Source organism: Melospiza melodia, chromosome 3, assembly GCF_035770615.1.
Source record: "Melospiza melodia melodia isolate bMelMel2 chromosome 3, bMelMel2.pri, whole genome shotgun sequence".
NCBI classification, from domain to species: domain Eukaryota; kingdom Metazoa; phylum Chordata; class Aves; order Passeriformes; family Passerellidae; genus Melospiza; species Melospiza melodia.
In genome coordinates, this window is record NC_086196.1 from 46,987,428 (window position 1) to 47,015,129 (window position 27,702).

Consider the following 27,702-nt stretch of genomic DNA (forward strand, 5'->3'; position numbering starts at 1 on the left):
CTGCTGTAAGGCCTCTGTGTATCTCAAAGTGTCTGTACCCTTGGATATGTTTGCTGACTTGATTTTATAAATATATATATATATGTATGTATGTATATGATAGGTATTTTGGAAAGCAGCTGTTTCTTTTATTTGAACAAACCTGGCTTATTATTTGTCTAATCTCATTTGGTTTTGTCCCTTGTCATTCCTATTCTATGGGGAGTGGCTGGTTTAGCCATCGTGTCAGTGTTCCCTAACCACACACAATATAGAAATGCATTATTTTTTTTTTATGGACTATTTTTTCAGTAAGCACAGATAATTCCTTTAAAGCTTTTTTTTTTTTTTTTTTTTTTTTCAGTGTAAGATACAATGCTTGCACATCCACAAGAGGTAGAAATTTCCTAATTCTCAGGTTGTATAAACGCTGAGCTTCATGGATTAAATTTTTAATACCATGGCGGTAGAACACAGGTAAACAACATACTTATAGAAGGCTTATAATACTTGGAGAAGCAGGACTCTCAAGCTTCAGGTATTGCAAGACAAACATCCTTCTCAAATGAGATGGGAATTAGTACATAAAGTGGCAATGTGAAGATTACACAGACATAAACAGACTTGTGTATTCTGAAACATCATTACTCTGATGGTCTCACCATACTTTTGAGGGTTCATTAAAATAATACTTGTTTACTGTCTTGTGTACTTGACATACTTCCCTGGCTTGTAGAAAGGACAGTGCATGTGTTATTTATCCAAACATGCCAAACATTTTTGGTTTTCACCTTTTTCTTTGTTTTTGGGGGAGAGACTCTGAATAACTTGTTCAGAAATAATATTGATCTAGTTAATTGTGCATAAGGCTAAAAGCTAGTTACTGAACTCCTTGATGAAATCAAGAACTTCGTCAGAAATAGCACTGTGCCAAAAAGACTGACAGCTACCTGCAGCCTTATAATAAATTCTGTATGTTAAGAAGTTGTTTTTTCATGTGCAATGTCGTGATTGGAGCAGCACTGCCTTAGTATGTAATAGGTTTTCTGCTTCTGTAACTGCAAATAGTTAATAAATAATAGCAAAGTACAGAGTAGAAAGTGGTTGAAAATATTAAGAGGAGGTCTTCTGTGGAGCTGGAGTGTTGCCTGGTATGTCTGTTTTGAGAATGAATCAAACTTAAAAGATCCTGGCTTTGCTCTTGTTTGCTTATATTTTTGACCGAGTTGTTGGGTGGTTAGCAAACGTTGGCTGTGTTTTGTAAGCTGTTCTTTTGGCTGATTGCCTGCATCAGGAATGCCAAGCATCAAAGTGTCTCAGCCTTTCTGAGGTGCTCTGCTTAAACTGCAGGTTCCTGTTTTCTTTCTCTGTGTTGCTCCTGCTGTGTAACCTATTTTGGCAATATCAGCTGGGTATTTCTTTCCAGCTTGTGTAAAGTTGTGAATCATTCCAAAAGAACAGAAAAGGAAGAATGCTGATTTCGGTGACACATTACTTTGAGCCTTCACTTCATTTTCTCACCATGTACAGATTTCAAGGAAGCACTATACTTCCTATTTCATTCCAGGGCACACTGGATATATATTACTCTGTTGCATGCTCTCATGCACTTTCTTTTCCTCCCCAGTTTGCACAGAGGATTTCATTCTTAGTCTGTTAGTTATTTTCTTTAACCAGATAATCAAAATTGCTGTCTGCTACTAACAAGCTAAACTTATTTTCTGCAATAACCCTGACAATCTTTGCTACAGTAGCAGAAGCCTCTTGTGGAGTGGCTTAGTGTTAATAACATGCTGTTGCTCTTCAATATGTATGTGTCCTCTGCTAACAGAAGCTTGAGCTTAAGTTGAAAGTTTAACTCCAGACTAAATCTTTATTTAATAATGATAGATATATAAATGTTAAAATCCTCGAAAAGGTAACAATTATACTCTCCAGAGCATAAACATTAGGTACAAGCAATGAGGCTGGAATAAGCATTTGCTACTTGAAATGAATACTGTATAAACTAAATGTTGTGTTTCTTGGCCAGAGGTTACTTATATGTGTATGTGTATATGAAATATTAATATGTATATATATGTGTGTGTATATTTATATATGTATGTGTATTTTTATATGTGTGTGTTTATATATATATGTATGTATGTACTTTATTCTAGAGAATGGGTGAAAAGGCTACAAGGTTTGAACAGGAGACCAGAAAAAACTTGATTGCCCAATGTCTGATAGAAACCAAGGGCTTTTTCAAAGCATTGGTTTTAATAGCTGCTGAAAAAGCAACTTCATTGCAGTCTGTACTTAAAAGGACTTGTAGCCGTGCCATGCCCGGTCAATGTTTCTCTGTTACCTGAAACAGAAAACTAGGGAAGGTAAATTAACAACTTCTTGTAGCGGTATGTTATATTGTTCTCTCTCACTTGTGCTGTAGGTGTTGGGCAACAGTTTCTGAAAGTAATAAACTAGCATTATGGGCTTTTGAATTAGTGCTGTATTTTATTATGATGCTGCTGTTTGCTGGATGTTCCAGGCCTTTCTGGGCAATGTATTGTTGAAAACATAACCAAGGAAAAGGCCCAGTTCACTTTAGTATAGAGAGTATTAGTTCTGACTCTGTGCTTTTGTTGCATTTTCTTCTTTCCACAAAATTCTACTGTTGTTAGAGATAACATCTAATAAGTAGCACAATGCAAGTTTAGTATGTTAATGATTCAGTATTCAAGATTGCTAAATTTGTCTTAGAGTTCCATCCTTGTAAGGACAATTTTGATGTTTTCTTTCAAAGTCCACTGAAGTACAAGACAGTCCTACACTTTAAGATGCTCAGTTGATTAGCAACTTCATAGAAATGGAAAGAAGTTTAGAAAAGAAAATTTTCAGGTACAAGAAATTGATTTCTACCACAACAGTAAACAGGTGATTACTCCTTGAGAGGTGGGGCAGAAAGGGGCCAGAAGGCAGACATGATACAAGTTGAATTATGAGCATGATGCAAAAATGGGCATGAAAAGGGCAGGAGAATATAAGATTATTTGCAGTTAAGTGGGTTTTTCCTATTATAAATAAATACTATGTAGTAGACGTGTTTTTTATGAAATATGACAGTCATATTCTTCTAGCAAAAGGAAATGCTCTTTTTTTTTTTTCCTAAGAGCTGGCTATGTGAAGCCCTGACACTGTTACACTGTTAACATCTCACTGGGACTGTGTACAATGTTCTAGTGGATTTCTTCCTGCTCTCATACAGCTTAGTTAGGTTTTATCATTAACTGCTTCCAAAGATATGTTTGTGCTGTCAGTGTGTTTCAAAGCTTCATTGCAGAAAAATAAATAGGTACAACTCAGAACTAGCTAGCACTTGTTGAAACAAATCCTAAAAGAAGTGCCCTATTATCTGGCATGGTATCTCTTTGCAATTTTTTTTCTGCACTGTAGAATCAGAGCATCTTAATTCCTTGCCCATCCTATATTAAATTATTGTGGTAAGAATATATGCCTAATGTCTTTTTGTGTTAATGGCAACAAAATCTTACTTGATCTGGCTACTGATATTGGAAATCCACCCTTTTGATAGAATATGGCAATGTATGTTGAATCCATGTAAGCAAGGAAGCAGTGCAGGAAACCTGGAGACTGAAGCTTCAGCTGGAAGGACACAAAAACATGATGGACAGCTTATCTCTACATTTGTTACTCTGGTGCAACTGCAGAACCACTAGCTGCTTAAACTATTCTATTTCAATAAGTTGTGACAATTAGCTGAATGGGTAAGTTAGTTTTTTGTGAGTCTGTGGGTGAAACGTTTCCTAGTGGTCAAAGAGAGGCCAATTATTAGGTGCTTGCCTGGGTAACCTGTAGTGTTTGTCTCTTTCCTTAAGGAAGTCTGTCATGTAATGTTCATTCTCATCATAACTTTAAGCTGAAGTTTTTATTTACTTGCCACCTGAGAATACTAAACCAATTAATTTAGTGTTTTTCTTCCCTTTTTTTCCTGTCCCCCTCTGTTGTGTTTTGGTTTTTTTCCTCACAATTAGGGTGTAATAAATGTAACTGTGATGTAATAAATGTCTTTTGAGGGCTCACCTAGAGACCTTTAGTAGTTTAATGTTTCTGAGGCTTTTTTTGGTTACTACCCTTTGCATTCCCAGTGATAAATTTCCAACTGATGAGTTTCCCATTGACAAATTTTCAATATTTATTAACTACGTCTTCCCCAGTGCTGAGTGTAATAGAGAATTGGTATTCTGTCAGGACAGACTGGGACAGATTTAAGATGCATTTACATCAGCACCTGACTGCATAATTCAGTTCTCCTTCTGTCCCTCACTTGTACGTGGAGCTGCAAGTTCTTCAGATATTATATATGCAGGTAGTGATCACTAAAACCTCATACTGTTTCTAGAAAGAATTATTTAAACTTGTGTACCTAGCTCATTTACAAACTGATGGATTTTATTATGTTAGCTCATCTCATGTATGCCAATTATTTTCTCTGTGCACAACTGAAATCCTATTATGATCTTAAACTAAAAGTGAAAACCAGGCTTTAAAGCACAAAAGAACCCTCAAGGACTCTTTCTAAATTTCAAATAGCTGTCATAAAAGAACTTTTAAAAAATCATATTAACCATGATATTTTTCTTTTTTTTATAAACAGGTGATCCAAGAGTGATATTTCCAGGATATATTTGCTTGTTCTTCCAGATAGGAGATAAATGTGTTAAGCTGGCAAAGTGATTCTGGTAAGAATTTTTCACTACTTCTACAGTGAACATCCTTATATGTATAAGTGTTTGCACTTTTGCTACTAGAAGGAGCTTTCTGTACCATTAGTGCAAACAAACTTGCTTTTAGTTCCAAGGTCTTATTTTTAACCTAATATTCACATATTAATCCATCTGCTATGTTTAAATGTTATATTGAAAATTATTTGGCGCTTTTTTTTTGGTTGCATGTTCTGTGCTTGGATATGATGAAAGTATTTGATTTTTGAAGCTTTTACTGCAGCTGTTTATACGGAAATAAAAGGAGTTAAATGTACTGTAGCACTCATTAAGTGAGGTTTGTGTGGATTAAATGATCTTGTTTGCATAGCTGCCATCACTGATTATTGTTTTTGTTTTCCTTTCTTCTGTGATCCTCTTGAGAGTTTTCTACAGCTGAGTCTTGCATTTCGTGTCTTGTTTGAGTTAAATGTTTCTCCACGTACTACTGCTGAGCATCCAAAGCAAAATTAATCAGTCTGGGAAGCAGAGCCAATGTTTTTGGTATTTTTTCCAGAACAATGACAGCAGAATTGTCTCTTGAATTAAGCACACACTGGTACTGACTGCTACCTGCTCAGTTGTGCCAGAAGGAATACACTGTCTGGTTTAGTTGTAAATTTAAAGCATTGTACTTTTGCAACTCCCAAAATTATCTGTACTTAGTAGTTTTTTTATTTTCCCCTTGAAACAATCTGTATACTGTTGGAATACATAACATGCTATTGTTCAAATAAACTATTAAAGAATAATATTTCTGTATAATGTTGTGTAAGTGCTATGTGTTTTACCCTTATGCTTCAAGTCAAAGACCTTTTAGTTGCAGACAAACTTTGAAGCTTGCATAGGGATTACAAGGAAAAGCTGTAACAATGTCATTAACTTTCATTTATGCAGTGTGAGGAAATGCTGTGTTGCAGGCTTTTACTTGTTAGATCTATGAAATCAGTGTTTGGGGTGCTGGGCTGTTAGCTAAAGTTTCACTGAAATTCTGTATGTTTGTTCTTTTCTTTTCTTTCTACCCTACATGGGTATATTGATTGCTCAGTTCAGCAGACACTGTCTTTTGGAGGGGGTGAGATACAGGGAAGAATCTTTCCTGTATCTTTCCCTTTTTCCCCCCAGTCTTTTGTCTGTAAGGAATGTATTTTCTGATGGAGTTAATTTCTGTCCTTTCCTCTTACAGCTCAGACATGAGCAGTGCCAGTAACTCACTGGCACGGGAATTCTTGACTGATGTCAACAGACTGTGCAATGCCGTGGTACAAAGAACAGAAGCCAAGGAGGATGAAGAAGAAGAAACTCATATGGCAGCACTGGGACAATACTTAGTTCAAGGCCGTGGGTTTATTTTGCTTACCACTCTGAACTCAATAATTGATCAGGTAGTTGCTTCTCTTAAGTGGTTATAGTTTTTGTATTGAGCTTTGGCTGTGTGGATTTGTCTGTTCTTGGTACTGGTTTTCTTTCCTTTTTGTGGAGAGTGTGTGAGTTAATTGGGAAGAGTAGAAATTCAAAAAGGTATGTTGTAGTTGCATTCTGTCCTTCAGCAGGAGCAGAAAATGGGAAACTAGATAACCATAGACCTGTTTGCCAGTTCATATTTGACTAAGGCATGTGTGAAGCTCAAGTGTAGGTTGAGTGGAAGGAGACTTGAGCTGCATGTCCCAGAATCATGTGAAGTGTCAAAATGCTTGAGTCGGGTTTTTGTGTTTGAAAGTTATTGATCTTTAGGAGTGAAACCATTCTGATAGTGCTGCAAAGCATTCCATAAAACAATTGTGTTTGAATTCTGTGCTTTCTACAGTTCTTCCCTGCTCTGAAGTTCTTGGTATGTAAATGTTAGAAGCCTAGTAGGAGTGGAGGTTTTTTGGTGGTTATTCTGTGGTTTTGATTTTTTTGCTGTTACATTTTTAGAACAAAGTTTCGAACTTGTCTGGGGCTTCCTGTTGACTTTTTTAAATCACTATTTTGTGCTTTTGACTTTTCTGATTTTCTTTTTTGAGTAATTCTTTTTACAAGGGGAATTAGGTGAGCATTTGTATAGAAACAGTTTAGAGGTATAATAAATATCTTGGATCTTTATTATCTATCATTCTATAATTATTACTTATCATTCTTTCTGACTGGCTTTAGTCAATGATATTGTTTTTTCAGTGCTTAAAATAGCAAAAAGACATAGGGAACTGAATGCTGAATGGCTTGGTAAAATAAAGAAGGTTAATCTATGTTTTAAAAGTACAGTTGGTTTGTTGTTTTGGTTTTTGTTTGTTTGTTTGTTTGTTTTTTAATTTTTCTTTTATTTTTTTCCTGATATAGGAGCTGACATGTCGAGAAGAACTTCTGACCCTCCTCCTGTCCCTTCTGCCCTTGGTGTGGAAAATCCCTGTCCAGGAAGAAAAAGCAATAGGTATGTTTTATCGCTTAGAGTATTCAACACTTAAAGGAAGTGATTTGTAGTTTTACTACAGAGCAATGTAGTAAAACTGCTACTCTGAAGTTTTACTACAGAGCTGAGGACCCTGTGCTAAAGAGTAGTTTATTGTAGTACATATCCTCTGACATGAAACAAAGATGAGGAATCTGCAGAGAATTTAAATTTTAAAAATGCCAAGAAATTGTGCAGAGAACGTAAAGACTTTTGGTCAGTGTGAAAGGCAATGCTTTTGTCGCTGTGTAAAAGCTGAACAAGGAAATGGCAGTGATCTGAGTCAGATTTTTTTGTTTTGTTTTGGGCTCTTATATTTGTCAGATGTATTCTTTTCCCTCCCAGAGGGTAAAACAAAGAGAATGAAGTAAATGAAGTTGCCTGACTGTTTGAGAGAGTTTCTAAGGACTCATACCCAAAACTCTTCCCGGGCTTTTTTTTTTTTGCTATTTGCAACTCCTCCAAATTGAAGGCTTTTGTTAATGTTTGTAGACTTGGAGTCTTTAAAGGGTCAGTTTCATAGAGGTTTTATGTAATAAGCTTTCCTGCTTGCTGAGATGCATCGTTCTTTTGAGCTCCTGTAATCGTGATGGAATTAAAGAAATGTTTTGGTTATTCTGTGACAGCTTAGTGGCTTTTCCAGGGTTTGTTTAAAAAGCTGTTGTGTAAATAGGTTTTAAGATGTTGTGGTTTATACACTACATAATGCACAGCTTTTACTTCTACAAATTACCCTCTCTTAGTACTGAAAGAGTAAGCATGATGTATCCAGTTGTGCACTAAGTCAGGGTTTTTCTTCAACTGAAGTAAGTTGCCCTGTATTAGGCAGCTTTTTTCTTTCAGTGCAGGTAATATCCTTTCTTTGATAAAGTACTCCTCATAATTTCCTGCCTTCAAAGCAGATTGTTAGTTTCTTAAATATCACAACAATGACTTTTTGAACAGCATGGCACAGTCGTTCTTGTACATGGAAGCACCTTTTCTTTCAGCTTAAATAAAGTTTATAGTTATTATGTGGGCTTCTGGGGCTTTGTGCTGGTGGGGGCTGTTGTTAACTATGACATTTTTCTAAATAATGAATTTATGGGGCAGAGGATACTTGCAGTTGTTTTATGGTAGGTATTTTACTGCCCAAAGCATCCAGTTGCAGTTCTGTCACTTCTTAAAAATAACAATGGACTTAATCCAAGAACATTCACAGTTGTTTCTCTGCTTGCTTTTTCGAGAGTTTAATTGGAGTTTACTGGTAGAAATGAAGCAGTAGTACTTCTGTTTTATTCTTCAAAATGTGCTTGCCCTTTGACTCAAGTACTGCATACTTAAAAGTTGGCGTTTTTGTTTTGGCTTTTGTACGAATGTTCAGGACCCTAAACATTATTCCTTTCTGTCTCTTTTTGTCCCTGACTATTTTAAAATCCCATACTTTTATTTCTGCTGCTTGTATTTGGAATAATTAATGCTGAAGTAAAAAGACTGAGGTCTGTATACTTGAATATTTGCACTGACAATAAGTAGAAAAATATATTTTTTCTACTATTACTAGTACACTGGTAATGTCACCATGCATGCTAAGAGGGCTGTGAGCTACCACACCCAGCTGAGTTGCAAAAAGTGACAACGGAGCATCAAGTTAAAAAGTCCTTTTCCTCCCTTTAGTTTGCTTACCAGATAGTCCTTTCACCTACTTTGGCGACATGTTTTTTAGAGAATAGTTGTGTCAACAAAAAGATTTAGGAAACTTTTTAACACACTTTTGTTTAACCCTAAATAGAAAATGAAATAATTTTTCTAGGCTTTAAAAATAACCAGCTCTAAACATGAGTTGTTGCTGCCTGTTTTATACTGAAAATGTCTGATACAGGTGCATGCAAAACCATGACCTATTAAGATACAAATTTGCTGTGTATTTTAAATCTGGAAGTATTTAACTACAAAATAAGGGAAAATGCTTTACATATTCTAATGTTCCTTTGTTATCTTTCTGTTTCAATAGATTTTAATATACCTTTTAGAGTAGACGTATGCCTGACCAAAGAGAATAATACAAGTTCTGTGAAATCTACTCAGGAAAAACTAAACTTAGATGGAAGCACTCATTCATCTCTTCAGACCTCCGCAAAACTCAATCTTAGATCTCGTAGAAGCGGCCGTCTCCGCAAAACCACGCACCGCTACTCCGTGCGTGATGCGAGGAGGTCCCAGCTGTCCACCTCGGATTCCGAAGGCAATTCTGATGAAAAGACTGCTGTAATGACAAAACACAGGCGCTCCCAGTTACTGCAGCCCTTTTTAACCTCTTCTGTTAGGGACAGCTACCCTGGGGGTAGAAGTGATTGCCAGCCTCTCAAAGTGGTACCAGGTTCTAATACCGACGCCCCTAATCTAGAAGGTTCCAGCAAAGTTATTCCAGCGCATGAAATTTTGAATGAGCCAACTGCAGGAATGTCTGAGAGCAACATGAATAACTCTCCTTTTGACTTATGCCATGTCTTACTGTCTCTCCTAGAGAAAGTGTGCAAATTTGATATTGCTTTGAATCACAGCTCTGCTCTTTCAGCGAGCGTTGTGCCCACATTGACAGAGTTCTTATCAGGATTTGGGGACTCCTGTAATGTTAGTAGTAACACAGAAAATGAAGTAGTTTCTGCAGGGTGGACGGAAGAACCTGTGGCTCTGATCCAGAGAATGCTCTTTCGAACAGTTCTCCGTCTTATGTCTTTAGACATCAGCAATACAGAAACAATGCCTGACAATTTACGAAGAAATATAACAGACTTACTTAAAGCAGCATTAAAAATCAGAGTTTCCTTGGAAAAGCAACCTGGCCCTTTTGCTTCAGGATACAAGAAAACACTACAGCAGCTGGTTCAGGAGGACTATATATTTTCTAGATATCGTCACAGAGCCTTGCTTTTACCTGAGGCTATAGAAGGGGTCTTGCAGATTTTGATCTGCTGCCTACAAAGTGCAGCCTCCAATGCGTTCTACTTTAGCCAAGCTATAGATCTGGTTCATGAGTTCATACAGCAGCAGGGGTTTAAGCTGTTTGAAGTAACGGTGCTTCAAATGGAATGGCTGTGTATGAAGAATGAGGGAGTACCTGGGGAAGCCTCAGAGCATCTGAAAGCCCTGATCAACAGCATCATGAAAATAATCAGCACTGTCAAAAAAGTGAAATCAGAGCAGCTCCATCAATCAATGTGTACAAGAAAGCGGCACAGACGATGTGAGTATTCTCACTTCATGAATCACCACAGAGATCTCTCTGGACTCTCTGTATCTGCTTTTAAAAACCAAGCTTCCAAAAATCCTTTTGAAACTGCTGATGGAGAAGTTGATTATCCTGAGAGATGCTGTTGCATTGCTGTTTGTGCACACCAGTGTTTGCACTTGTTGCAGAAAGTTTCTTTGAGCAGTACCTGTTCTGAGATTCTCTCAGGTGTACATAATGTAGGAATATGTTGTTGTATGGACCCAAAGTCTGTGATTGTCCCGTTGCTCCATGCTTCCAAGTTGCCAATATTAAAAAATTTTCAACAGCACATACTGAACATCCTTAACAAATTTATATTGGATCAACTGGGTGGAGCAGAAGTCTCTCCAAAAATTATACAGGCATCATGCAATATATGTACTGTTGACTGTGATCAGCTTGCTCAGCTGGAAGATGCCTTGCAGGGCAACTCCAGTGATGCCAGTCCCACATCTAGTTCCTCTTGCAGAGTTCAGGGAATTCTGCCTAGCACTGGATCTGAAGATATGTTGTTGAGATGGCATGCACTGGAGTCTTATCAGGACATCATTTTTGAAGAAGACAAACTACGTGGCGCACAGATTGCAAGCCATATTTGCCACTTAATTCAAAAGGGAAATGTAGTGGTCCAGTGGAAACTGTATAACTGTATCTACAATCCTGTGCTGCAGAGAGGAGTGGAGCTAGCTTGCCATGCTCAGCAGCAGCTTGGACTGAGTACAGCTGATAAACTCATGTGCAGTTACCATAGCCAGGATTTGCCTTCTGAAGTGCTTCAGGTTTATTTGCAGATGCTCCCTCTGTTGCTAAAATCCAGGTTGGTTGATCTTCTGTTTATTATTGGGAAACATGCTAATTAGATACAGAGCTTTGTGTATTTATTACTGATTGGAATGCAAGTTTTGTTTGTACTGTTGGTGGTGTTTGCCTGTTGCAGGTGGCAACGAGACAAATGCTTGAGTAACAGGATACAAGCCTAGATTCATAAACTGTAGGAAGTGAGGGCTCTCTACTCACCAGTTATGGTCTTTACAAGCCAAACTCTGTAGCAGCAAATAAAATCTTTGTCTCCAGTGTGACATGCTCTCTGCCTCCTCATTCTTTGTTCTAAAATTAGTCAGGAATGTTTAACAGATCGATATGTCATTTTTCTGTGGTAATTAGAATACATAGTTTTCTGATCAGTTTCCTTTTTCCTTCTAGAATGGTCACTATAGAAACCACCTTTCAAAACTAAGGCTTGATGTTTACTTTTCCTGTAATAACTGTTTTTTAACTTAGAATATCCTGTTCATTTAAGCACAGTTTAAGAACAGGAACCAAAACAACCCCAAAACACAAAAAAGGCACAAACATTCTCCCAAGGCATAAAATAGATACTTTTTATTTATTGTTAAATTGATTAAATAATTGTTTAATAAATGTATGGAACTTTTTTCAGAATATGAATGTGTGGTTTTGTCCAGGAAAGATTGATTTTATTTCTCTTGGAGTCCTGAAGTCAATGTAGTGGGTTTATCCAAGACAAAAAGTAGACTAGTACTCCAGTTTATGTAAAGGTATTATCTAATACTGTTTTAACTTCTAACCTAACCTGGATCAGAAGCTATTAATTTTTAAAAGTGTACTTAGTGGCAAAGAGGCAAGAGAAATAAAGCTTAGATGAAGTTTAAAATGTCCTTTTTTCACCGGCTTAAAGGTGGGAATAAATAAGTAAATGATCCATTTCATTCTAGAGTAACTTGATCAGAGTAAATCTGGTCCTGTGGGAAGGGGATGGGAGGTAAGTAAGGTGGATGTCTACAAGCAAATATAGCATACTAAAAACCTCACAGTTCCTTCCTAAGTTTTGTATGAACTTAATATAATACTTGGAGAGTAGAAGAAGGAAAAAATAGACTTGGAAGCAAATATATGCAAAGTTTTTTGATATTGGACGTGCTGACATAACAATTGCACAAAAACTTATGCTTGAAAGGTATTCCAGAATTTATTTGAAATTCATCATCCATGCAACTAGTAGACAGCTAGGAATGTGTCATCAAGTTCATTTAAGAAGGAATCACTGCTTTCTGGTGAAATCACCAAACAGAGAAATAGCTTCAATTGCTAATAAAAAATTTGGGCAAGGAAATACCACTAAAGAGTGAATGTCATAAATAGAGTTAATTAACCACCTTTACTGTTTTGAGCATCATATATTTTTGTGGTCTGCATTTTAGAGGGAGATATTTCCTACGTTATATCTCACAAAAAAGTTCAGTTTTCCACTACAAGCTGGACGATGCTGAGTTAGGATCCTAGAGTGCTGCAGACAAGTTCCTTTTCTCTTTAATTTACAGTCATTTATAGCAATTGCTGACTTACATGAGGTTTTGGGTGCTTTGTAAAGTAACTTTCTTATGCTTTCTTTTGCAGAATAATTAGAGACTTGTTTCTGAGTTGTAATGGAGTGAATCAAATGATTGAGTTAAATTACTTAGATACGTTAAGAAGACATTCTTTGAAGGTGTTAGAGACCTTGATACTCTGCCTTGATGATCAGCAGGAAGACCAAGCCACACCAGAACTGGAAGGCCTGAACAGTGAACAAAAGGAATCTATGTCCGACTTGCCCACTTCTCTTGGTAGCCAGCATGCTGTTTCAGAAGTTCCTCAAAGCCTGAGCAAGTTTTATGCTGGCTTGAAGGAGGCTTACCCAAAAAAGAAAAAGTTTGTCAGCCAAGACATTCATGTCAACACAATTAACCTGTTCCTCTGTGTTGCTTTTTTATGTATAAGTAAAGAAGCAGATGGTGATCTGGATTCAGCTAATGAGTGTGAAGATACATCAGGATATGATAGTACAGCCAGTGAGCCATTAGGCCACAAATTACCATATCTGTCCCTGGAAAGCCTTACTTTGCCCTCTCTGGAACATATTCATAGGGCTGCAGATATTTGGTCCATGTGTCGTTGCATCTATCTGTATAGTTCAGTTTTCCAGAGACAGTTCCACAGACTTGGAGGCTTTGAAGCGTGCCAGAGATTACTAATCCTGATAATTCAGAAACTTGCAAAAAATAAGGAAAAAGAGCAAGAAAAGAGGGAGAGAGTATTGAGTGAAAGCAGCAGAAGTTCCCATGGGAGTCCTCGAACTGAGCTCCTCAGCAAGGATGACTCTGTTCAGCTGGCTAAAAGCAGAGAGGTGACACAATTGGAGCTTGATAGTTCTGGCAGTCCTGCTGGTGCTGAGCAGCTGGTGCCTGACTCCGGCTCCTGTGACAGCCCTGGGAGTGCGGAACACGCTTTGGGTACTTCAGTTGCCAATCTTGAAGGGATAAGGACTTCTGCAAGAGAAGAGACTGAGTGGGCACTCCAAGGTATCAGACTTCTAGAAGCTCTGCTGACCATCTGCCTACACAGTGCAAGCACCATGCAGCAGAAGACAGAGGTGGAGATGTTTCACCAGGTACTGTGCAACTTTACCTTCCTTTGCTCCTATTTGTTTCATATTATTGTAACAGTAGTTTAGTGAAAAGTTCTTCTAGGGAGGTAAAAACTTTATGCAGTTTTTATGGTACCATTTTTTGTATAGTACTGAAAGAGTACAGCTAAATAATGAGCTTAGTGGTCTGCTTGAGTAGTACTCTTTTCAGAAAGAGTATTCAATGGAGGATGTGTGTGAAAGGGATGCTGCAGGAAAGCTGTGTAGGCAAGATGGGACCACTGTACCTAGTGATTCATGTTGTTTTTTGAGGATGGCTCTGAGCAGAGCATGGTGCTTGAGAAAAAACTACTGAAGGGCACAGATACTGAAAGGACACCTGAAAAAATTATTTCTTAAGCCTTAGAGGTGGAATAATTCAGTATTCCACAAGAAGTTGTTAATTTACAAAAGACACCTTCACTTTTCTTTAATGTTTAATTACTGTCTTGAATTTTACTTGACAATTTATTGCAAAGCAGGAGGTATTAAGTGCAGGAAAGACCTGGAAACTGGAGTTCTGTCTTGAACATTCACTGTTTTTATGATCTTGGATATGTCACACTCTGTCAACTGTTAGTAATGTGATGTGGTTTGAATGCACAGCATACCTGAAGCTGTTTCAAAAATGTTTATTTTTGAAACAGCACTTTCACCTGCAAATTTTAGATAGCAGCATTTTGCCAGATTTTTTTGGTGTGCAGGTTCCAATTTAATCTGTCATGACATATAGGATGAATCTTTATTTCAAGAGACTGGATGAAATCTGGTGGTTTTAGATGAGAAGTCAGATTAGTGTAGGTCAAAGGAGAAACTCCTGAATGAAAGAGCTAGAGTATTTCTTTTAGCTTGAAATAGTAACACAAATCAAAATGTTTTTCTCCCCCAAAACACAGAATACTTGTGTGGATGATATCTTACTTGAAATAAGAGAGCAGCTTGCTCAGTCAAAAGTGATAGAAACGGACTTGGCAAAGCCTCTCTTTGATTCACTGCTTCGTGTTGCACTGGGCACTTTTTCTGCTGATCTGGATCATTCTGAAGAAAAAATTGAAAAGGTATGAAACACCAGCTAAACAGTCTCATTCTGAATAATACAAGATTTTCTCGGATTTGTTCTCTGGGTCTTTTTAAACCTGATAGGAAATGTTTAGATGTGTTTGATTATTGTGACAGTTGAAGATGAAATCTCTGCTTCTTGTACCAAAGTGGAATGCTTTTTATTGATATGGTCCCCACAATTACTGCTCAGAAATGAGTCATGCTTTTTCATCTCACAATAGTGTGATGAACTCTTAAAGGAAGGGCTTCAAATGGGAATGTTGAGTGACCTTAGTGGCTGTAGACATCTTCACCTCTTCACCTTTGAGTGAATGTCAAGGTGCATGCTGATGGTGATAGTGATTTAGAAACAGTTTTAATTCTGCTTCCTAAAATTTTGATCAGGTAGTTAGTAAGAAAAATCCCTCTTTGCAGATTCAGTTTTTTTACAGGATAATGAAGTATTTTTAACATATCTCAGGTTTCTTGGAAGTGTATGATTAATTTGTTTCTTTCCCCAGTGGGCTTAGAGAAAATAGGCATTTGGACAGTTCTGAATTATTTGCTTTTCTGATCCAAAGATATTTTTTCTGACCAATGACAGTCTGTTTGCCTGTATTGTACAGACCCATTACATTGAGAAGGAGCCTGTGTCACAACCTGGAGAAATTTCTGAAGAAACTGAAGAATCACAATGCTGTAGTCTTAAGCTTTTTGCTGAAGAGGAAGGATATGAAGCAGATAGTGAAAGTAATCCTGATGATAGTGAAACGAAGAATGAAGGTAAATGGGAACTTTCTGAATATACAAAGCTGTCTTTTTGATATAGCAAAGCTTGTTTGTCTTTTGAGATGTACCAAAACAGTGCAAGCACTTTTAATAGATAGAAATAATTAACTTTTTCTTCCAGTAGGATGGAGTTACAAATGGAGAGACAAGTATTCTTACTGAGTGTTACAGAAATTGTTCTGTCTTGGTTGTTTTGGTGTATGTGACTCTTGCTCTAAAGTCATGTTGCTCAAGCGTATTATTGTGATCTAGAAACTCCAGAGATATGCACCAGTAGTTTTTTTGAAAATCAGTGCTCAAATTTTTTTCTTTAGGATTGTAACTGTCTGGTGAAAATTAAATAGTCTAATTGTGTTATAGAATACTAGATTGAAAGGGACCCCAGGGATCATCTGGTCCGGCCTTTTTTCACAAAAGCACAATCTAGACAAGGTAGCCTGGCACCTTGTCCATCTGAATCTAAAGTACCCAATGTGCCACTTTTCTGGGGAGATATTTTCCAATGTCTGATTTGTCATTAGGGAAAACTTTCTCATTGTGTCTATGTGGAATTTCCTCAGAAGTAACATGTACCTGTTACCCTTTGCTTTGTCCACGTGACTTCTTGTAAAAACGGAGTCTACCTTCTTTGTAGACAGCTTTTAAATGGTGATAAGAAATCCTCTAAGCTGCCTTTTCTCGAGGCTGAGCAAGCCCAGTTCTCTCAACCTTCCTTCCTGTCTTTTTTGTGTAGTGGGGACATAACCAAACACAGCAATCCAGATGTGGCCTGACAAGCACTGAATAGAGTAGGATAAAGGTTTTTTATCCCTGTTGATGATGTCCTTGTTGATGCAGCCCAGCATCCCACTGGCATTCCTTGCGCCATGTTCACTCAAGCTGAGCTGGCTGCCCACTGGACCCCAGCTCTCCAGCCAGGCAGATCCCAGTCTGTGCTGCACTCCTGGGTTCTATTTTCCCTTGTGAACATTACATTTGTCCTTGCTGAACTTCATAAAGCTCCTGTTAGCCCACTCTTACAGCCTGTCCAGGCCTTCCTGCAGGATGGCTCTCCCTTCCCAAGTGCCCACTTCCCCACTCAGCTTGGTATCATTGGCAAACTCCATCAGGATGGATTGATCCCATCACCCAGACCACTCATGAAGATATTGAACACCACTGGGCCCAATATCAATCCCTGGGGACCCCACTTGTGACAGTGGGGGTTTAAAAAGGATTTACCACCCCCTCTGGGTGCAGCCAGGCAGTCAGTGCCCACCCACTGCACAGACCCCTGTCTCTGCCCTATTGCATCGGTTTATCTGGGAGGAGCCTGTGGGAAACTTTGGAAAGCCTTGGAGAAATCCAGGTAGACATCCTCTGCTCATTCCATATCAACCCTGCAGGTTTGTGGCTTGTGGAAGGCAATCAGGTTTGTCAAGCACTATTTGGCTTTTCCCAATCACATGCTTCATTTGACTTGATAGCTTCCTTGTTATACAACACATCTCATTATTCCAAACAATTGATGGGCACATATCTTGCTGTATTCTGTTTGTGTTATTAACTTTAAACATGAATTTGCTTTAATTTTTTTTTCCTTTGTGCTGAGCACAGCTGGGTGCTTATGTTCTGGTATGAGATGCAGCATGAGCAGCTACAGCCTTTAATAGAACTGCATCAAACTGCTGCTGTTTACCTGCGTGACTAGGCTTTATCAATAGATTTATAATATTTTAAAAGCATTTCTGAATTAAAAAGTTAATCTGAAAAACTTCCATGATACACTTGATGTAACATGTGTCTGTACCAAATAATTTTAAATAATTTATTTTAAAGTCTCTCCGAAATGTAACGGGGAGGCTTATATGTTTGGGGTTTTTTCTTGATTATCATGCAGCTATTCTGTCATGTGCATTTTCAGAATTAAATAAAAAATTGCTTCATACAGCCTTTTAGTATGAAATTATATAAATTTGTCTCCTTTCTTGGTAAGTTCAAAGTTTGTGTAGAAGCTTGGGGCTCTATTGCAATGATTTTAGTGTTGTGTTTCATTAACTGCATATTTTGCCATTTCTGTATGTGTTCAATTCCCAGGAAATGAAGCCAGATAGTTTAAGACTATGTAATGGGAGAAACTGCATCCTTGCCCTTCTGTGTTGGCAGGAAAATAGAAAAATCTGAAGTGGAATATAAAACTATGCTAATCTCTGAAAATTGCATATAACCTAGTGATTATTTTTGTTTTGTACCTGTGAGAAGGTTGGAGATATGTCCTTGGAAGTTCTGCTTAAGTTCTGCTTAATATGCCAACTGTATTCAGCTGAGTAAGTTTCAGTAAGAGACATGTGGTTTCTTTTTAGGAGCAGACACAAAGGCAGAACCAGGATGTACTGGTGCTTCAGGTTACTTTAATGGCCTGGCTGAAAACATCAATCAAGGAGAATTAATCTATCCTGAAATTTGCATGTTAGAATTAAACTTGCTCTCAGCTGGTAACGCAAGTTTGGATGTTCTTGCTCATGTTTTCCAAAGCTGCCTGAATATCATCAGTCAGAAGGAGAGGAATGCCACTGTCCTTATAGAACAGGTAAAAATGTGATTAACAGAGGTGGCAGTTTAGCGGTTGTGTATTTTTAATTTTATCATACGTAATAGAGTGATCTTGAATATTCTCACTTTTCATGGGATTTTATAAGATGTGAAACAGTGTAAATGACTGATATTGTAAACTGCATTGCATTTAAGTTACCAGGAGCTAAGTAATTTATTAAAAGGTATCTGTCCTACAAAGCTTTGGAGTTTTTCAGGTGTCTTTCTTTTATCAAGACTGTTCAATCCCTACAGATAGATTTTATGATTGTCAGGGCCTTAAGGAAAAAAGGGCAGATATCTGCTTGTATGTATGTATATGTAAGCATTCTCAACTTTTTATTGAATCTGTACTTTTAGAAGCCATGAATCATGCACCTGAAAAATATTCCATGCTTTTTTCCTTCATAACTTTGTATTAGAAGTTAGTTGTGCAAATGGTCATGCCCTCATGATCCTTTGGAGTTTCTTTCAGTTGCCTTTTTTAACAATTAAAATGGGTATCCTTCCTGTAAAAGTTAATGATTTGACATTCAAAGTCTCTCTTCTGCAACTGAACTGTACAGAACACAAAAGTTTGTTCATTGGCAAATATAAACACAGTCCATTATTTCAAATAATCTTAATTATCATTAAAATCAATAGCAGGCAGGAATTGATTACAAGAATTTATTTCTTAGTTCTTTGAGCTGGGGGATATTCTTCAGATATTCATTTTACCTATTTTTTTGTACAGGGAGCTGTTAAACACCTTTTGGGAGGATTTCTGAATATATTGACACAAACAGAATCTAGTTTTCATGGTGAGTTAAAGGTCCAAGTAACTTAAATATTGGTTTTTAAAATCTAATGTATACACAGTCAAACAGTGCAAATGCAAAATTGACAAAGGAAATTCATGGGCGTGTGAATTTATGCAGCTGCTTTTTTAACTTGCAAGAAAGTGTAGTGTAAATATAGGGTTATTTCTGAGTTAGTGGAAATAAAGAAATACTGGCGGATGTGAAAATGACAATTGAAACCATAAACACTAGTGTGACAGTGTTAAACACTGCTGGGAAAAAACAGCAGGTGATGAATTCTCATTCCATCACAATGTAAGCCTGTATTTCCAATTTCTTTGTAACCCAGATCTTGATAATGCCTTGACTTTTATTTCTAACTGGAAAGCTGCTAGCTAATCCAAGAATGTGGAAGCAGATGAAATGTTTGCCCTAAGGTAGATTCATGTATTGAGGGTGCTTCACAACAGGTGATGTAAGCCCATCCCAGAACTTGGATCCATGGTGGCTTTGTGGGCAGAACCTTTGCCTGGCAGACACTTCTCAGACTTTCACTCTGTTTTGCAAACCTGGGACAAAATTTAGCATAGCACTGATTGATTCAATAAAATTCTGAATTATAGTGTCAGGAAGCACTGTTGGACCTCTTTAGAATTCATCTTGTAATTTTTATTGGTTCCTCAATCTGAAATGGTTTTGAAAAACACTTTCAATTGGAAATTAATCTTTCCTCATAATAGTATAGAATATGAGTCTTTAAAACTTAAAAAAATCCATTTCAAGAATATTATTGTCTCATTATTTTTAGCATGTCAGATGGTGCTGGTAGATCTGCTGGTTTCCTTGATGAGTTCACAGACTTGTTCAGAAGAGCTGACTCTTCTCCTGAGGATATTTTTGGAGAAGACACCTTGTACGGTATGTAGGGAGTAACACATAGCAAAATTCAGAGGTCTAATGAGAAAAATGAAGCAAAAAGAAAATCCTTTTTTGCCCAGTAATTTGGGGAAATAAGGAGATGCACAGCAATGTTTGAACTGATTGGAGCCAATAAAATTTGGTTGTAGAAATAGTTCCTCCCCAAAACTGGAAAAGGAAAGAGGAAGTGAGAAGAGAAGGGTTTTGAACGGTGTGGTGGTCCTGGGAACTCTCTTCAGCACAAGAAACCAAGGATCTTCTCAAGGAGACTGACATTGCGGTTATGGATGACAGAACAATAATACTGTAAAATTAGAAGCAATTTATTTAAAGTTATGAGGCATCTCACTATTTGGAGAATGCTTTAGCAGCAGGAATTACTTTCAATTGTGTCCTAAGTTGGTTGGTTTGATGCTGGAATCTACTGCTTGTGTGGGATATACTGCTGAAATAACTCTGTTGGTTTCTGTGAGAGTCTGTAGAAAAATACAAGTGGAAGAAAGGAAAAAAAATTACTGGGCTGTGTAAAATAATACCAAACCAAACAATAGAGTCACAAGTCAAATTTTCAATGGTAGCCTGTAATTATCAGCCAAATAACAAGAGAAACTTTTTGGCTTAAAGGCTTAGCTAGTTTTGTTACTGGTTATGCAGTAGCAAAGTCATGGCCTGTGTGTGCTTTCTTAACCAGCCTTAAAACACAGGGTAAAAGGTGATATCTTTTTATGCACATAACAGGAGTGATATAAGATTGTGCAATGACCACCTGCTGTATTTTAGCTGACTCCTAAGCAGGGTAACTTGAAGTCTGATCTGCCCAGACTAAATCCCCAAGGCTTTGTTGGCCCACAGTCTGTTGAAGTTGCTACCTGATGCTTTGCCAATGTGTTTAGGTTTGGATGTACAAACTCACTTCTCTTGGTAAAACATGAGTCCAAGTTTAAATGAGGAGTAGGCTTCTATTTACTTACATGGTACTTGACTACATGATGTAAACAGTTTATTTTTTCTTCTCATTTATTTGTTTTATTTCTTTTAGGAGGTACTACTCAAGGGTGTATTGAAGATTGTAGACACTAATATTTATATGAATCCATTACAATACCTTGCCTTTCCTTTGCTGAATGGCACAAATTTGAGCAGCAATTCCTCACAAAAATGCACTGGCACTTCCAACAATAAAAGTGCTGGACTACTGAAAAGATCAAAATTGTCACAGAGTAAAAAAGAGGCAGATGGTGAAAACTTGAGTCACCAGCTACTTTCTTCTTGGCATGTAGCCCCAATTCACTTGCCTTTAGTTGGGCAAAATTGTTGGCCACACATGTCTGATGGCTTCAGTGTCTCCCTGTGGTTTCGTCTGGAGTATGCTCATGAAGCAGAAAATACAACAGAAAAGGGGAGAAAAGTCAAGAGGAGAAGCAGACTCATAGCTGTTAGAGAGAACAGTTTTGACAGCACAGGTGAGGATATAGTATTTTGTTTTTATTTAGGTAGCACTGAAGGATTCTAGTTACAAGTATTCCAATCTATGTACTGCACACAAAAGTTTGAAATTTTATGATTGCTATTGAACAGCAGTGGTAGTATTTCTGATTTTTTTTATTACTACTGTACCATATACTTAGAGATGCAACATTTCCACCCCTAGTTCTTGGATTAGATTAATGCCTGCTTCCTTAGAAATGTATTATTCTCATTGAATTTGTAACTTCAGTAACATTTATGCTACTTCATGTTATGATGAAAATAATAAATGCTGCAACTGTAGTTATAGAAAACAGCTGCTCGAGTTTATTTGATTTCATGTATTGATGATCAAGCCTCAGGCTGACTCAGTATAACTCCTCTTAACTTTCCTTGTGTGCACCATGTAAATACCAACAGTATTTTCTGTTTGTGCTTTTGTAGGGACTCAACTGCTCTCAAACTGTTCTAAGCAGAATCTTTTGGATTATAATTTGTAAAGGGAAAATTCCTTATTTAAAATGCGTTCCATTCACAACACTTGGAATAATTTACTCTTTTTTCCTTCTTTTTTGTATTTAAATAGAATGAGGGAAAACCCAACCCTGTAACCTTGAAAATCACTAGGGTTGCTTTTGTTAGGTCTGTGCTTGTGCTTGATAAAGTAAGAATACTGATCATGCTTGAAGGGTAGGATGATTTGTGAAGAAAAATCTGAAGATTTCTTGGTGCACACTGATAGTTCAACATAGGAATGTAATCTGATATGTCAAAAGCATCATTGTTAGAGTGTATTCAGCTCAGTGGATTTATATGTTACAAACAGAAACATATAAAGTGCTGAGTTAGTGTTAAGTTCCTCTATTTTTGTTTGAGACCTAGGTGTCTAAAGAGAATCAAGCTTATTAGTCAACCCACTTGAGAAAACCAAACCACCTCAACCAAACAAAAGCCAGTTTCTTTTCACACGTGATACATGCTGTGAAAGGCATTGTTGTTGTATTATGTTGTAATTGCAACATGTTTATTTTTCTAGAAGAAACAAAGTCTGTAGGAATGGAATATGTAACCCTGGGAGACAAACTTGTTGAAGATGGCTGTATTCACATCATTTCACTGGGTTCCAAAGCTCTGATGATACAAGTTTGGGCAGACTTGAACACTGGAGCATTCATTTTTCGGTATGGTGTATTAGTCCAGAAGCAATCCTGTGGACATATTGTGTTGTAACCTGTAGTAGCAACTTACAGAGAGTACTGATGGAGAGTAGAGAACTTATTTCTATAGTAGAGACATCTTGCACACATCAAGTAGGTGTGTTGGATACAGATCTATAGGTTTATCAACTTCAACTGTTAAGCTCTGGTCTTGCATGTTTCATGTAGTCATTTATAATTAACTGCCCACAAAGTAGCAATTCGAGTTCTAGTGAAATAACACAATAAATGTGAGATGATGGAAAAGATTTTTGCGGCTGTAGGTTTTCACACCTCAGCTGTGAAAATTGCTGCTGTGTAATACTTACTTGGGACAGTCTTTGTTTTAATCTTCTGAGCACATTTCAGCACTAATTTAGTTCTCGTAAATAATCCTTAAGTATCCTTGAAATGTGTCTAAAACTGCAATTTTAGAACACTTTATTTCCATGTTCAAAGCACCTGCATTTTTTCAGTAAATTGAATTCAACTTTTCTCTAAAATAAAGATTTTTTATCTTAAATGTAAGCAGATTTATGCAGACAAGTTAAATAATAAAAGTGAAAGAGTTGTGATGATTTCTCTACCTTATGTTGAGTACTCTAAAAATAGAACTGTGATCAAAAAAATTACCTGTCAAAGTTAAGGAACACAGTCTCAAATTAACGGATGTCAAAATGTGCAGATTTGGGCTTAAAATGAAAATATGAAAACACACACCTTCATTTTTTCTTTTTTGTTGTTTACATAGTATGTGCATGGATCCAAATGACGAGATGAAAGCTGGTCTGCTGGCACAGGCTGAATCTCCAGGGAATGTTTTCCTTGTGGGCAGGTGGCAGCATTTGGCATTAAAATACCTGCAGAAGCCAGAAGGCAAGAAAAATTTCCATGGAAAGCTGTTGCTCTGGGTTTCTGGTCAGAGGTAAAGAACACATTAGTTGTACCTAGATATTTATCTTCTTTTAAAGACATTTTCTGTTAAGAAAACATTGCAATATTTTGGTGCAAGCTGCAGTTAAGGTCGAGTGTTCTTCTAGGAGGACAGGAGAGGGAGTATGTTACATTGTTAGGAGTCTTTTGGAATATTTGAGATATCCAGAATATTAATGGATTACTTTGAGAATTCTCAGTTTATACCATGGACCAGTTCAGACATCAGTGTTTTTCTTCATCACAAATAAGTGAAAGAGGCAAGTACTACAAGATTGTGAGTAAGATCCAAAATAAGCTGTGGCATGAAGTTAGCAGTAGGCATAATGTTTCTGGTTGAATCCAAATTAAGGTGGTGTAAGTCAGGTAATACTGTTGGAAGTAGGAATTAAGAGGAGTAGGAGAAACGGCAGTCACTTTTTTTCCACTGAGAAAAATGAATAGGGAACAAGATAAAAAAATATTTCAGACAAGAACTGATGGTGAGAAGCACTACTTCCACTGCCAAGTTGAGGTCCATGCTCCTAAATTAGGTACCTGATACTAGTGTGAGTGAGTACCTGATACTACTTGAGTGAGCCTGTGCCTGCATGAATTATTCACTGGTTAGAGAAATTGGAATTTATTAAATATCATGGTCTTTAGCCTTTCTTCTTAAAGTCCAATTTGTGAAGGCTATGTTAAGTCTGTGCATGCTGGTATTCAATCAAGTCCAAATATGGAGATATAGGGGAAAGCTAAAAATACTGCAGTGTTCTCCCCATGTGTAGCTGTTGAGGCCTCTCTATATACAGATTTAGTTGCTAGTTTGCTAGTAGTTAGGCTCTTTCAGGAAGCTTTGAATGACCTTTACAGTCCAATCAGTCTAAGTAAAGGCACTTAAAGTTAATTGGATGCTTTCTGAAAGCATCAGGCTTATTGCCTGTGGCTGTGCAGCTCACCAGTTCTGTCAATGTTTCTTGGTCCAAGCAAATCCTCAACTTGGTGTTTTCCAGCCTTTGGGTACCACAGTTTTTATGATGTGCATTAGCCTGCTCAAAGGACTTTGAGTTGTTAGGAATAGTAGAAATGATTGAAAAGTTGTGGTATTTTAGAAGTGTGTAGAGTGTTACATACCATTTCCTCTTTGAGGTCAGAGGAAAGAAGGAAGGTATTTCAGAGCTAGGAAAACTTGATTTCATGGCAGCCTTAGCTGGGACTCTATTCATCTGTTCTCTGCAATATTGGAATGCATATATCTTATGTTACTGAGTTTTAAGGTGCTTGGAAGTTGAAGAGGACTTCGGTAATTTATTGTTGATGACAGCATGGCTTCTCACCTACTGAATTCAGCTGAATTTTAAATGAATTTTAAACCTCAGCTGAATATCTTAGATAGCAATTTTGATCAGTTCTTAATATTTCAACTTGTTTGTTTTTATGTATTTTTAGGCAATGTGAGATTAATTTAGATTTTGCACTGCCAAGGAAAACAAGCTTATCATCTGACAGCAACAAAACATTTTGCATGATTGGCCATTGCACATCATCCCAAGAGGATCTGCTCCGATTGTCGGGTAGATGGGATCTTGGAAATCTGCTTCTATTTAATGGTACTTTTGTATGCTTTTTCCTTGAATAAGTGTTCATTTCCTCTTTCCCCTCCAAAACCAATTGCTTACTTTAATGTCTTTTTTAACATGCCAACTTTTTACAGTAAAAACAACAATACGCCCTTTGGCAGCATAATATATCAGGGAGAATGTAGGCAAATGTTCAGTATTGGAGACACCCTAATGTGTCCTTCTGCCATATTCTCTTGCTTTCTGTTTAGTGGCATAATTGGCAAATTTCTTATAATTTTTTAAAATAATACCTTGGGGTAGGGGATAGAAAGATAGTGATATTTGCTGTATTTTTTTTTTCTTCAAGCACTCAGTCTCTTACCTGGAAAATGGATTTCACTTACCTCCTGCTAACTTGCTAGCTTAAAATTGCATTAAGCATATTAAAAAGCTAACAAAATCTGAACCACTGAATGCTCTGAGTTAAGCAAGCTTATTTCTGGAATTTGTAGTGATACTTTAGGGATTTCTTAGATGTATAATTCTCCTCCGTCCTTGGGAGGTCTTATCTAGTACTTCTGGATGTTTGCTTAATGCTGAAGGCTGGAACCCTGCTGCTTTGTCACTTGGCATTTCAGATGATGTGGCCCAGTCAGGACTGCTCCACAAGTGAGATCAGTTTGCCCAGCATGTGTGATGCATGCAGGTCCTGTGTGTGCAGATGTGCATTTGTGGGCCATAGGTGAGAAACTTGTCATAAATGTAACCTGTAGAATCTACATGGTCTGGTTCCCACCTGCCTGCCACCTGTGTAACTGCTGTATCCAGAGAGCCCTGGATTTGCTGCTGTACAGTTATCATGCACCCACACATCAGACCTGAGTCCTTCCGGATGCTTCTTTGGAGTTTGTGTTCTCAGGTCACAGATGACCCAATATATGCTGCCCAGAAAGGGGAGGAAGGTTTATTTGGTCTCCTACTTCATATGGGTTTTTTTCCCCTTCTGTCAGTTGTAGTGAGCTGCTGTTGCATCCTGCTCAGTCACTGCCCAAGTCTCCAAGACAATGCAGCATTTTGTTGCTATCTGTAAACTTGCTATGCTTTGAAAGCTTTGAGGAGGCTTGGATAGATGACTTTTTAATTCTAAAAAGTGAAATTATTCAGAGATGTTGATCTTCAGTTCATGCATGTAGTTTTCCTGACTTGGTTTCAGTTGCCTTTGCCACTGAATTAATCTGGCCTGTGATATGTCAGAAATCACTGATCTACTGTAGCTAATAGCAGTCATTAAGCTGCACTAATTGTTTCATCATCAGAACCTAAAAAATCCAGTTGGTGACGTTCCTTGTAAAGTCTCTAATCCTATTAGCCAATGTATGAATTTTGCTTTATTGTATAGTAAAGAATTAACTGAGTATTTTCTGGATTTTAGGTGCAAATATTGGACCAGAGGAAGCATTTTACTTATACATGTGTGGCCCAGACTTCACATCTGTAATGCCTTGTAAATATGGCAAAACATTAACTGACTGCTCAAAGTACATAAGTAAAGAGATTCTACAATGTGAACAAATTAAGGAGCTCTTCATGACAAAAAAGGAAGTGGATGTTGGGCCTCTAATTGTAAGTTTCTACTTAAAAATGCTCCTTAATCTTTTAGAACTGGTTAAGAAAGTGAGAATGTTTTTCCTACTGTTTCCCAAAGTGCTTAATTTGATCAAAACAGAGATGATCAAATCCTCTTCTCATTAAGATCATTGTGGGGCTCTTCCTACTTATTTTAATGGGAGCTGACCTCCACACAGGTGACCATTTCATCTTGCTTTAGGTTGGGTTCTGCAAATTTCTAGATGTTCCAGCATCTATAAATAATTTAAATCACACCCATTAAATCATGAATTCATGTACATTAAATCATAGTGGATAAACAGGTACCTCCAAAAGCTTTACGATGGATACATAGCTCTTCCCTCCATTAGTGTAAAAATAGCCAAGGAATGCTAAATTAACCTTTTAAGATTAAAACTGAGAGGAGAAATGAAGATTTATCTGGCTTTAAGGAAGCAAAAGAATTAATCCAAATTCCTTGAAGGTTTTGGAGGAATTAAGTTTGCATCACGTTTGGCTGAAAAGTCATTTTCCAGCTGAGAGATACTGCTTTTCTCATCTTTCCTGCCTGAAACAGCCCTGCCAGATGCAGGTGTAAATATACTTATTGCTGGCAGAACAATAAAATAAAACTTGCTTATCAGTGAAGCCTGCTATATTCTGGGAATTCATACCCTAGTAATTCTTGCTGTATGAATTGTTCCCACTAGAGGGATTTTTCTGATTTCATTTTGTAGCTGTAGGCAAAGGCTCATTCTGCCTGGATGTGATCCCTGTAGACAATGGTACTAAACTTTGAGTAGGTTAAGAAGAAATGAATTGGATAAGAGCTTAAAAAATCAGTCATGCAACTTATAAGCTTATTTTGCCTTAAGGAGATAGGCAGAGGGAAGAACCATGTGCTCAAGTGATAAATGGATCTTGGCACTTTTGCATAGAGTGCAAGCTCCTTAAATGAAATTAT

At 37.4% G+C, this 27,702-nt stretch overlaps 1 protein-coding gene across 1 annotated transcript in view; it reads left to right on the plus strand.

Annotated features, from left to right (window-relative positions):
• The window catches only part of LYST (lysosomal trafficking regulator), a 77,583-nt gene that overhangs the window by 8,733 nt on the left and 41,148 nt on the right, over positions 1 to 27,702 (plus strand). The window contains exons 2-16 of the mRNA XM_063151604.1: positions 4,637 to 4,721; positions 5,929 to 6,127; positions 7,062 to 7,152; positions 9,164 to 11,240; positions 12,842 to 13,874; positions 14,786 to 14,947; positions 15,557 to 15,713; positions 18,062 to 18,288; positions 19,027 to 19,093; positions 19,881 to 19,990; positions 21,030 to 21,453; positions 22,494 to 22,638; positions 23,405 to 23,578; positions 25,018 to 25,178; positions 26,563 to 26,753. Coding sequence (XP_063007674.1) covers positions 5,936 to 6,127; positions 7,062 to 7,152; positions 9,164 to 11,240; positions 12,842 to 13,874; positions 14,786 to 14,947; positions 15,557 to 15,713; positions 18,062 to 18,288; positions 19,027 to 19,093; positions 19,881 to 19,990; positions 21,030 to 21,453; positions 22,494 to 22,638; positions 23,405 to 23,578; positions 25,018 to 25,178; positions 26,563 to 26,753 — 5,211 coding nt within the window. The 5' untranslated portion in view covers positions 4,637 to 4,721; positions 5,929 to 5,935. The remainder of the gene's footprint in view (positions 1 to 4,636; positions 4,722 to 5,928; positions 6,128 to 7,061; positions 7,153 to 9,163; positions 11,241 to 12,841; positions 13,875 to 14,785; positions 14,948 to 15,556; positions 15,714 to 18,061; positions 18,289 to 19,026; positions 19,094 to 19,880; positions 19,991 to 21,029; positions 21,454 to 22,493; positions 22,639 to 23,404; positions 23,579 to 25,017; positions 25,179 to 26,562; positions 26,754 to 27,702) is intronic.